Here is an 11,131-nt window from a genome sequence, read left to right as displayed (position 1 = left end):
ATCCAATCTTTAGTGATTTGGATGTTGGACTTGAACCTCTAGCTAGTGATGATGATGCAAGATTGTTGTTTAATGTACTTGCAGAAGTTAATGAGCCCTGTAAAGAGGTTCACTCGTACTTTGAGCACAATGTAGTAGATGTTCTTGAAGAAATTTCTTTAGATGAGGTTTGAGAGCTTGAGAGAAAGAGAATGCAAGAGGAAAGTCATCAGGGAGAGGTAGGTGATCAGGAAGAAGATGATGATCAGGAATAGAAAGATGATCAGGGACAGGAAGATGATCAGAAAGAAGAACGGGATTAAGAAGAGGAAGGTGATCAGGAAAAGGAAGGTGATCAGGAAGATGACACCACAGAGGACAGCAGCTACAAGCTGGCAGCAGATGACAATAATTCAAAGGAGTTTGATGATGGAATAGTTGATTCAGGTGGAGGCGAAAGAGTACAAGGAGGTAAAGGAAAAATGCGGAGAGGTGAATAAAGCACACTGTTTAGGAAGAGAATGAAGAGAAAGTGTAATAAGAAATCAAGCTATTCTACCTCAAAATCCATTAAAAGAAGAAGATATAAGAGCAAATGAAGGTTCAAGGACAAGACAACTGTTGAGAGTGAGCACATGTTTTAGGTACTTTCAGCTTTACACAGGAGATGCAAGGAAGCACTACAGATGGAATATACAGAGGTCGTGCTACATTCTCATCCGCTGCTGCTAGTGCTACTGCTGGTACTGCTGCTGGTGCATCCACATCTGATGCCAACCTTGAAGAAGAGTAGGTATGTGAGGGCTATGAAACAGATAAGATGAAGTCAATCCATGATGAAAATTCAGACAATGAGGTAACCAGGTATCCATGTTTCAATCCAGAAGATGAAAGCAGTGTTATTATCACTAAGTCAATGGAGTATGAGAGTTTGGAGCAATTCAATAATGTTGTGAGAGATTTGAATATCTCAATTGGGAGGGAAGTTAATTTTGTGAAAAATGATAATGAGAGGGTCAGAGCTTTATGTGTTGAGAGGGATGTGGGTGGTAAGGGCAATGGATGTCCTTAGGCCATACTATGCTTAGAAAACAAGGCAAGTAAAGTCTTCCAAGTGAAGACTTTCCACTCTGAGCACACATGTGCTAGAAGGATGACAAACAAGCTTGCAACAAGGGAGTGGATATCCCCTAAATTGGTCCCACTTGTCAGGATCTAACCAGATGTAACTGGACAAGTAGCATATGACTACATGATCCACAGGTATAAGGTAAAGATGAATGATGCCATGGTATCTAGGGCTTTGAAATTGGCTCATGAAATCTGTGAAGGCCAAGAGAAGAAGCAATATGCAAAGTTGCGTGATTATGCTAATGAGCTATTGAAGAGAAATCCTAGATCAACTATTGGCTTGCAATGTACACCATATACTCATGAGTTTTTAAGAGTGTATATATGTTTGGAAGCTTGCAAAATGGGCTTTTTGACTGGGTGTAGACCCTTGATTGGCTTGGATGGCTACTTCCTCAAGGAATATTATGGTGGACAATTGCTATCTGCTGTGAGTCATGATGGAAACAACTCTTTTTATGTGATAGCATACGGCATTGTGAATGTGGAGAACAAGGAAAACTGGATTTGGTTTCTTGAAAATCTAGTGAATGATCTAGGGGATCCAGTGGAGAAGGGGTTCGCTTTTATTTCTGATAGACAAAAGGTAACCAATCTTGTCATTCGCATGAAAATATAATAACATCCTTTAAGTTCTCCTACTGATAACTTATTTGCATTAATTCATTCATTTCTAATGCAAGGACTGGATAGTGCTTTGGAGTTAGTTTGCCATGGTGCACCACATAGATATTGTTGCAGACATATCTTTGCTAACTTCATTAAGAAATTTAGCAACACCCTAGAGTATGAAAGAGTATTCTCGGCCTGTGCTAAGGCAACAACACAACGCCATTTTGCTGAATCAATGATGGTATTTGACAAGCTGAATAAGGATGCTACAAAATGGCTGAATGACATCCATGTAGATAGGTGGAACAGGTCAGCCGTTGACACTGTATGCAAGAATCAGGCAGTCACATCCAATATGTGTGAGCAGTTCAGTGGGGCAATCCTCAAATATAGGGGCAAACCCATAATTACGATGCTTGAAGGGGTAAGGATGTATATCACTAGCAAGATGGTGAAAACACAGGCATTGATTGCCAAGAGCCAAGGACCCCTTTGTAAACAAGTCCAAATGAAGCTTGATAAACTGCATCAGAAGGCAATCTATTGGACTCCTCACTGGTCAGGGGATCTCAATACAACAAAGTTTGAGGTAACTTGTCCTCCCCATTCAAAGTGTGCTGTTGACTTGAAAGAGATGACATGTTCATGAAGATTTTAGGAGTTGTCTAGCATTCCATGCGAGCATGCAATTGCTTGTATCAGCCACAATGGTGAGAAAACTGAAAAATTTGTCCACTGTTGGCTAACCAAGGAGACCAATGATAAGATATACTCTAACTACATCAACCCTGTAGCTGGTGAGGGATTTTCAGAGACAATTGGTTTTGACCCTACCCAACCTCCCATTGTGAAGAAAAAACTAAGGAAACCAAAAACCAAGAGAAAGAAGGCACCAGAAAAAGACTCTAATCCTCACAAGATGAAGAGGAAGCTTGGCCCTCCTAGGTGCTCCAGATGCAAACAGGTTGGACATAAGAAGACCAGTTGCAATGATAACTTAGGTGATGGGGACACAGTTGCTGCTGCTAACGAAACGAGGCAATTTGATGTGCCAATTGATGGTGCAAATGAGGAAACCAAAGCATCTCAGGTGCCAGGTGATGGGGGCTCAGTTGCTGCAGGTGACAATGCAAATGATGCACCAGCTGCTGCTCAAGATAGACATTTTGGTTCTATCCCATCTCAACCTGAGCTTCAATCAGCATAACCCTTATAGACTGACCATCACACCACCACACATGTAAAATTTTACTTTTTTTAAAAATAATTTCAGCATGACAATATTGAATTAATTAACTTTGTCATCATAATATCATTTTGCTTGATGTATAGGGTCCTTGGCAGCACTTTCCCTATGCAGATGATCTTACCAACATGCAGGTCACTCCTCCAGGTGGAATTGCATTCAGACCATCGCCTATGAGACCTAGCATGATGCCTCATCCAAGAGCTCCTATTACAAAGGAAACCATTGAATGTGTCAGTGCTGGAACTGTCCAGAGGTTTGCAGCCTTTTTGAACACAAGAGCACCAAGGCCTCCTCAATGATGATAGTTGTCTTTTCTTGCTCATTTTGGTTGCTGTTGATCTTGCTTTAGAAGTTCAGATGCATTTTGGATTGTGAAGACTGTGAATATTGGAATGTAATTAGGTTGGGACATAGATAGTTTTTTGCTGTGTTTTTAGCTGGATTGTACATGCTGAAGGCAGTATGCATGCTGAATTGTACATGCTGGGTTTTTTGCTGAATTGTTATATGTTAGAGTTGATGTATTTTGTAACTGGGGTGACTCGGAACCTCTAACTGTAATATTAAATTAATATTAATTGTCGCTAATTGGTTCGGTTGCTTTATTCATTTTGAAATTTTATCCTTATGTTCTCACACTAGTGCATAGCAGATTTTGAGCTTATATTACAGTAAATATGTTGCAGAATGCTCAATCTGTTTCATTAAGGGTAGAGGACTATATTGATGTAAGGGATAAGAACTATGTTGATGATAATTGGAAATCAAAGTTGTATAAAAAAGATGAAAAAAAAAAGATGATAATTGGAAACCAAAGTTGTATAAAAAAAATATGAAAACAAGATGAAAAAAAAGAGATGATAATTGGAAAACCAAAGTTGTATACAAAAATGAAAAGAAAAAAAAAAGATGATAATTGGAAAACCAAAGTTGTATAAAAAAGATGAAAAAAAAAAAAGAAGCCTAAATTACAAATACATACATAAGGACCTTTTTGATACACATCAATCTGGTCCTCTCACGGAGTTATAACGGCAAAAGACGGAGGGGTGGATTTGATGTTACCAAGGACCAAATTGATGTGACAGAGGACCGAATTGATATGACTAGGAACGAATTCGATGTGCCCAATGACGAACTTGATGTTACCAAGGACGAATTTGATGTGCCCAGGAACGAATTTGATGTGACCAGTGACGAACTTAATGAGACCAGGGACGAACTTAATGTGACCAGGGACGAATTCGATGTAATATTTTTTTCAGGAACCCAAATTATGCAATTTGCGTAAGTCATGGATGAAATTGTCAATTTACTCAAAACTCTGACACCCAAAAATACTAAGACCCTAAAAACCTTACGGGCCGTTTGGATTCGAAGTTAAAGTCAACGAAACTTTAACTTTAACTTTAACTGAGGAAGAAGACAAGGATTTGTGGGCCCACCAGTTTGACTTTAAATAAAATAAATGGATGTAGTAGATAATTGTGTATAATGAGATTGTGTGTTTGAATAAGATATGGGACGCACCAGTTTGACTTTCCAAATGTGTGTTTTGTTGTGTAGTGTAGAGTTAAAGTTAAAGTTAAAATCATGGTGATTTTAACTTCGAATCCAAACAGGGTCTTAAAAACCCTAAGACCCTTAAAACCAGATAAAATAAATAATTTTTCCTTGATCGTGGAAAATGGATTTTGAAATGATTCTAAAATATTCTTATAAATAACTGTACAATGGATCTGGTGCGGTTTTCTGTTGCCATTTTTTCATTAGAATTATAAATGCAGTACCTTATTGCTGTCTTTTATCTCCACCATATTGCTGCCATCCCGTAGATTTCACTTTGGCTTTTCTATTAGATATTAATCGCTGGAATTTTATCAAGAGATTGCGGTTCCAATTTTGCTTTCACTTAAACTATGATTCGTTTTGCTGTTGCACTTCCACTACTAAAATCTATGGTGTTGTGATGTCGTACATCCGGACCTATGAAAGTTGCTTAATCTCGACTCATACAACCCAAAGCTAGAAACGAGCCTACTATCCCGTGGGCATGAAGTTAGACAACGGGAAAAAGGTCGAAGGGGCGGGGCCCTTGATGATACGAGCCCCCTGGCTCCTCGAGGGCTCGAGGTACAAAGCCCCGAGGACCGATCCTCACGACCTTGACCTCGAAGTTCGATGGACCTTGAGGGGATGGCAGGCTCGGACCGCGAGGGTTCGAGGTCCCTGGGCGGCTGGGCCCCATGGCCTCAAGGGACTGGCAAGCTCAAACCCACAAGGGTTCGAGTTTCAAGGTTCCCTCCTGAGGGTGATGAGGCCGAATCCCGTATCTGGCCCCACCTTTTGTTCGGACCTTCTTAGAACTTTGACTCACCTCTCAACGATCCCTTGACATGGAAGCTTGTCCGAAATGGACCTTGGACCTTCGTGATGGGCCATCAGACCGGGCTAGACCCACAACACACATGAAGAACCACTATAAAAACGGATCTTTCTCTGTTCACGGTAAGTGCACATTTTTCAAAAAAGATTCTTATTGATTAGACAGAAGTTCTCTTGAGAGTTGGTGGAGGTTTTCTCTGGATCAACCCCAGGCCCCTAATGCTTGTTTATGCGGAATCAGGTGTTTGATTAACCAAGAGAAACATAGATTAGCGGAAAAACCAGTGGAATATCTCAGGATTGGAGAACATCAACAGAAGATCAAGTCCTGATAGTTTTATTTCCCCTCATATGGATTTTTAGTTTCAGTATGCTTCTTGACCATATGCTTCAACTTTGTCTTTTGGTTTGGGATTTCACTAAGGTCTGACTCTATAATTTGTTATTTGAATTTCACTTTAGAATTAAAATTTGATGCTTCATTTGTTGAACCGCTGAATCATGGCAGATTGTTTTTTGTTTTTCTTTTTTTCTGGGTCAGCAGTATCTGACCCATAGCTCAAGTTCCCTTGAACCGGTTTCCTTTTGAGCGGTCATTATGCACGAAAAAGAGAGAGAGAAGAAGAAGAAGAAGAAATAAAAACTTGAGGGGTCATTCGTGGTACATGGTGAATTTTAGGGGGCAAACTAGCAGCAAGGTTGAACTACAAGGACCAATATAGAAAGCGCGGCTTGTTCTTATCCAGTATTTATCCTCTCTTTTCCGATGCCTTCTCCTCCCTGCCTGCGTCATCGCCATTCTCACTTTACTAGCAAGTTGCAGTATCCATTTCCTGGCCACCGTTGTGATCGCGCGGTCCTTCTTTCCAGTTCCCGGATTCTGCTATTCGGCAGACAGCCATCCTCTTCGCCGGGAGACAACCCAGCAGAGTTACCAATCTGGTCAGTATGATGATCCAATATTTTCTGTCGTTTCGACGGTCTCTGTTTACTTTATCGTCTTCCTGCAAGCCCACCAGTCAATAGGGGTATATAGTTATACAACAGACATGTCACTCACTATACGTGCATTAGTTCTCGATTATCATCGACAGCCGATCGGGAGCACTTTCTGTACTGCTGATGAACAATCTCTTTGTCAAGATCAACGACTCCTCAGCTTTCACTTGTTAAATTTGACAAAATTTGGAATAGGAAGTTTCGGTACAAATTAATTCACCACTCTGGGTTACACCCCGCTAAAGTAGAATAGGACCCGAGTTCGCTTGAAACATGAAGATGAAGCTGAGCCACCAGCAATTAAACTTAAAAGTCTGTTTCAGGAGAGTGTATTTCCTATAGGAGTTAAGGACCACTGTTTCCCCGCCCTGTCATTCTTCTGCTTGCCTGTTCAAAAGGCATTTGCAGGCTTTTCTGAGCATCAATAGAAGGTCAGTCGAGTAATTTATTGGTAAAGGTTCGTGCAATTTGCTAATTAATTGATCAATCAACTAGGATTCTCCCCTACATTTCTGTCCATAATTTCTCATCTCCTTATTTGACAGTGAAAATGCAAGGAGCAGCTCATACATTATTGTCGCATGGAAGCATGATAAGGAATGCAGTTCTGAAGCATGTTCGTGTTGTCAGCCGACCTACTGTCTTCTCACGCCTCATGTCAGTTTCATCTGCCCGAATGGAAGAACATGGATTTGAAAGCACAACAATCGCGGACATTCTGAAAGCAAAAGGGAAAAGTGCGGATGGCTCCTGGCTCTGGTGCACCACGGATGACTCTGTTTATGATGCTGTGAAGTCGGTATATATCATTCTCAATTCAGTGCTCGTGCTGCCTCCAGTTCACCATTATGATTCCTGTGACAACACACGCGCTGTGATCCCCTTTTGCAGATGACTCAGCATAATGTTGGAGCCCTGGTGGTCGTGAAACCCGGAGAACAAAAATCCATTGCAGGAATTATCACAGAGAGAGGTACTGGATAGTTCTTACCTCTTTAGATTGGACATTGACTTAATATTGCAGAGCAAACTCTTACTTGGCATACCCGTCCTAATGACAGTGAAGTGGTAACTCGGTGTAGCATTATCAATCAGTGTGAATCTTCAATGCGTCATTGCAGATAACATGGAGCATCTTTCTTTTTCTTTTTGTCTTTTTTAATTCCTTCATGTAAAGAACGAGTGTTTGGTGCAAGTTGGACTAATCGTATTTAGCTTCATAGGATCAGTTATTTGAACAAAGGACATGTGTGTGTTATCCATTATTGCTGATTACTGAAATCAACCATTAAGTATAAAGAAGATGCTGCATCTTACCTCCCAATTTTTCACCTCTTTCTAGAGTTTTATCATCACGCTTGTGCTTCTTTCACTCGTCCGAGCATCCACACATGCCTGCACAGTGGACATCTGCAATTTCACAATTTATCTTCTATTGTGTGGCCTCCTTGAACATTTCGTCCTTTAATCTGCTTGCTTGACATTAACCTTTTTTAGTTAGTGGGTTCCATATCATGGTTATATGTGATGCGGATGATTCGACTGGATGTGTGTTTGTAAAAATCTCAATATTTCCCAAATTCTACTATTGCTTGCTCAAATTCTTTACTCCTTTATATCTGTCTCTCCTTTTCAGATTATCTGAGGAAAATCATAGTTCAGGGGAGGTCGTCAAAATCAACTAAAGTTGGAGACATTATGACTGAAGAGGTACATTTCCTTTCCAAGGATACCAATGCTGCAGCTTCCACCACTGCTGTAAATAAATGTTACTTCTATCTTCTGTCTATTGCAGAACAAGCTTATTACAGTCACACCTGATACAAAAGTACTGAAAGCAATGCAATTGATGACTGGTATGTTGCTTACTTTACATTTCCTGTGTTGATCTTCATTACTTTTGCATATTATATCTATTACAGTCTGCTTCAAATGGTGCATAGATTAAACAATTTATATCTCTGGTCATACCTCTGATCACTGTCTAGAGCGGTAGGAACAAAACCATCTCATGTCCACCCTCTTTCACAGTCTTCACCGAGGCCACTCGAAAAATGAAAAATCTCTCCAAGAAGAGCGGTGCCATTCCCAAATGTGCATGGGGAGACCAAGTCAAATATGACTTTATGGGTTATCTTAACATATAAGTTTTTCATGAAGGACAAATGGTGGGTGTTTGGAAAAACTTAATCAACATGATAAGTGAATGTTGAAAGCAAAAGTCGGTTCTTGTGTTCCCCACTGATACATATGCGTCTTTATCATTCAAAGGAGAAAATTATATAATGATTGCTTCTTGTTTGGATCCCCTATTACTCATTATGCAGTCAAGATAATCTTTTGGATAATTGTCAAAGAAATACATGATTTCATTTTGCAATGCGAAATGTTGGTTGGCAGATAACCGGATCAGGCACATCCCAGTTATCAATGATACAGGAATGATGGGCATGGTGTCCATTGGGGATGTGGTTCGTGCTGTTGTCAGTGAGCATCGTGAGGAGTTGGACAGGCTGAATGCTTTTATACAGGGAGGCTACTAGATAATGAAGATTGTGATTGCGGTGATGCTAACTATGATGATGATGATGATGATGGTCTGCCATTTAGTTTTTCTGTGCAACGTGTTTGTGATGGTTGGAACATCAGTGAGCAGACCGAGATTCTCTTGTATATATGGGTGTCCTTTTGTAGTCTGAGCCTTCATCGTGCTGTTTGTGTGGCTTTCCCGTGTTCAACTACCTGCAGCAGGCAGGTCTTCAATAAAGTTGTAACAGTAATAAGCATCGTGATGTTCCTTCACATTATGTCTATCTGCAATTACATCCGCACGGCTTTTTTTTAAAAGCTTAGGCTAATCCATTTAGCATTTTCCTACTCATTGAAGCTTGACAGATATAGTTTGAGCCTCCGTTCACAGGTATAATTTTGTTTTGATTGTTTTGATTGTTTTGATAGGTTAATATGGGAAGGAAATTTTACATAAATCAATTGGCGATTCTCTCTTTTATAATTTAATAATGTACTAGGGTTATACCAGCATTGCGTGCGGAATGATCAAAATAAATAGGGTTGATCTAAAATAGCATTGATTTTTTGTCAAATTTCTAATTCTAACATGACTTTTAGAAATTATATAGAAATAGCTTTTATTGCGCGTCTACTAGAGCATCATTTGTCCGTCAATTTTCATGGTAATGGATGACATGCCTTAACGGTCCCAACATAATTGACTTAGTGGACCCCATAAATTTTAATAATAATAAATTATTCTAAAATTAAAAAACTAAAGAAAATGAAGAATCAATCGGATAAGGGATAGGGAGAGAGGGCCGGCAGTAGGGCCCTCGGATAAGGGATAGGGAGAGAGGGCCGGCAGTAGGGCCCTCAATGGGGCTAGCAACACCTCCCCAAATCGGGGTCACCGGCGACGTCAATGGTTGTCGACGACCGTAAAGGGGCAGTGATGACTTACGGCGATGGCCCCATCGTCCAAATTGAAAAAAAAAAAAAAAAAAAGGAAAGCAAAGAAAAGAAAACAATCAAGCAAGGTTAAGAAGAGGGGAGCCGGCAATAGGCACCGCCACCTCTTAATCGGGGTCACAGGGACTTCTTTCATCGCCAGCGGCCCTGATAAAGGTGTGGTGGCTGCCAATTATGCTCCACAAATGGGAATTGATAAAAACTCCACATTATGGGTGTTAGGTTTCTTCATTCCAGTCAGTGGGGCCTAATTGGCTGCCACCACACCCCCAATTGGGGTCGCTGATGACAACAAAGGTCATCGGTGATCTCAATTTGAGGGTGGCGGCCGCCGATTAGGCTCCCACCGCGGCCCCCTTTTTTCTTCTTCTTTTTTTGTGACAATGGGGGCCTCGTCGACAGACACCACCAATCACCAACCCTGATTGGGGGGTGGTGGCCGCCGAAGAGATCCTTTCATCGGCCCCCTCTCCCATCTTCTTTTATTTGTTGTTTTTTTTCATTTTCTTAAATTTTTTACAATAATTTTTTATTAGTAAAATCTGGTGGAATTCACTAGGCCACCCATATTATGTCATGTGGCACCGTTAAGATCATGTCAGCCGTTACCTTCAAAATTGAAGGAAGAATGACGATGTGCTAGATGCGTAATAAAATCATTAGCTCGTGCATTTCAGTATAATTTCTGAAAAGCCATGTTAGAATTAGAAATTTGACAAAAAAATCGTGCTTGTTAATGTCAGTAACCCTAATAAATAATATGATTATAATTAATTTATTTTGTTAATATATAGAATGAAATTAATATTAGTTGAGAAAAGTAATAAATACCTATGTTACCCTTCAAGCAATTTTAATTGGTTAAAAAGTATGGGTGGTACAAAACTTTTTTTTGGGGAAAAATATATTTTTGGTCCTATAAATTTAGCATTCAATCAATTTAGATACTATAAAATTTTAAACTATCGAATCAATCCTATACATTTGCTTAGTAAGACAATTTTGGTCCTATAAGTTTTGAAAGATATATTTGATCCTATAAGTTAGCTTTCAATTAAAATGTGGTTATATAAATTTTTTTAAAAAATATTTTTGGTCCTATAAATCATGAAATGGACCAAAAATGCCTTACAAAACAGACATATATGACTAATTCGGGGCTTTTATAACTTAGAAAATCAAAATTGACCAAAAGCTAAATTTATAGGACCAAAAATGTCTTTTTTCCCTTTATTTTGTAACAATTTAGTACAAAATCTTTCAAAATATTGCAATCAACTACATTCAGTTAAC

At 39.6% G+C, this 11,131-nt stretch overlaps 2 protein-coding genes across 3 annotated transcripts; both read left to right on the top strand.

The window, feature by feature from the left end:
- Positions 1-258: 258 nt before the first annotated feature.
- On the top strand, positions 259-2,929 carry LOC116200651. Its single transcript, XM_031531476.1, has 6 exons — positions 259-330; positions 427-450; positions 644-768; positions 1,243-1,696; positions 1,877-2,311; positions 2,381-2,929. Exons 1-6 carry the CDS (start codon positions 259-261, stop codon positions 2,927-2,929), a joined length of 1,659 nt encoding a protein of 552 aa, XP_031387336.1.
- A 3,193-nt stretch (positions 2,930-6,122) lies between these two features.
- Positions 6,123-9,213, top strand: LOC116201336 (CBS domain-containing protein CBSX3, mitochondrial). 2 transcript variants are annotated; one of them, XM_031532547.1, is made up of 7 exons: positions 6,123-6,298; positions 6,679-6,786; positions 6,901-7,154; positions 7,247-7,328; positions 7,992-8,065; positions 8,151-8,211; positions 8,756-9,213. In XM_031532547.1, the coding sequence occupies exons 3-7, from the start codon at positions 6,906-6,908 to the stop codon at positions 8,896-8,898; spliced, it is 609 nt and encodes a 202-aa protein (XP_031388407.1). In that variant the 5' UTR covers positions 6,123-6,298; positions 6,679-6,786; positions 6,901-6,905; the 3' UTR covers positions 8,899-9,213. The 2 variants fall into 2 exon arrangements, with proteins under 2 accessions (XP_031388407.1, XP_031388406.1); XM_031532546.1 differs by lacking the exon at positions 6,679-6,786 and having other exon boundaries at positions 6,124-6,298.
- Positions 9,214-11,131: the final 1,918 nt, after the last annotated feature.

The sequence above is a fragment of the Punica granatum genome, chromosome 3, assembly GCF_007655135.1.
Source record: "Punica granatum isolate Tunisia-2019 chromosome 3, ASM765513v2, whole genome shotgun sequence".
NCBI lineage: Eukaryota > Viridiplantae > Streptophyta > Magnoliopsida > Myrtales > Lythraceae > Punica > Punica granatum.
Note: the sequence above shows the minus strand (reverse complement) of the source record. Positions and strands in the feature narration are given on the sequence as shown.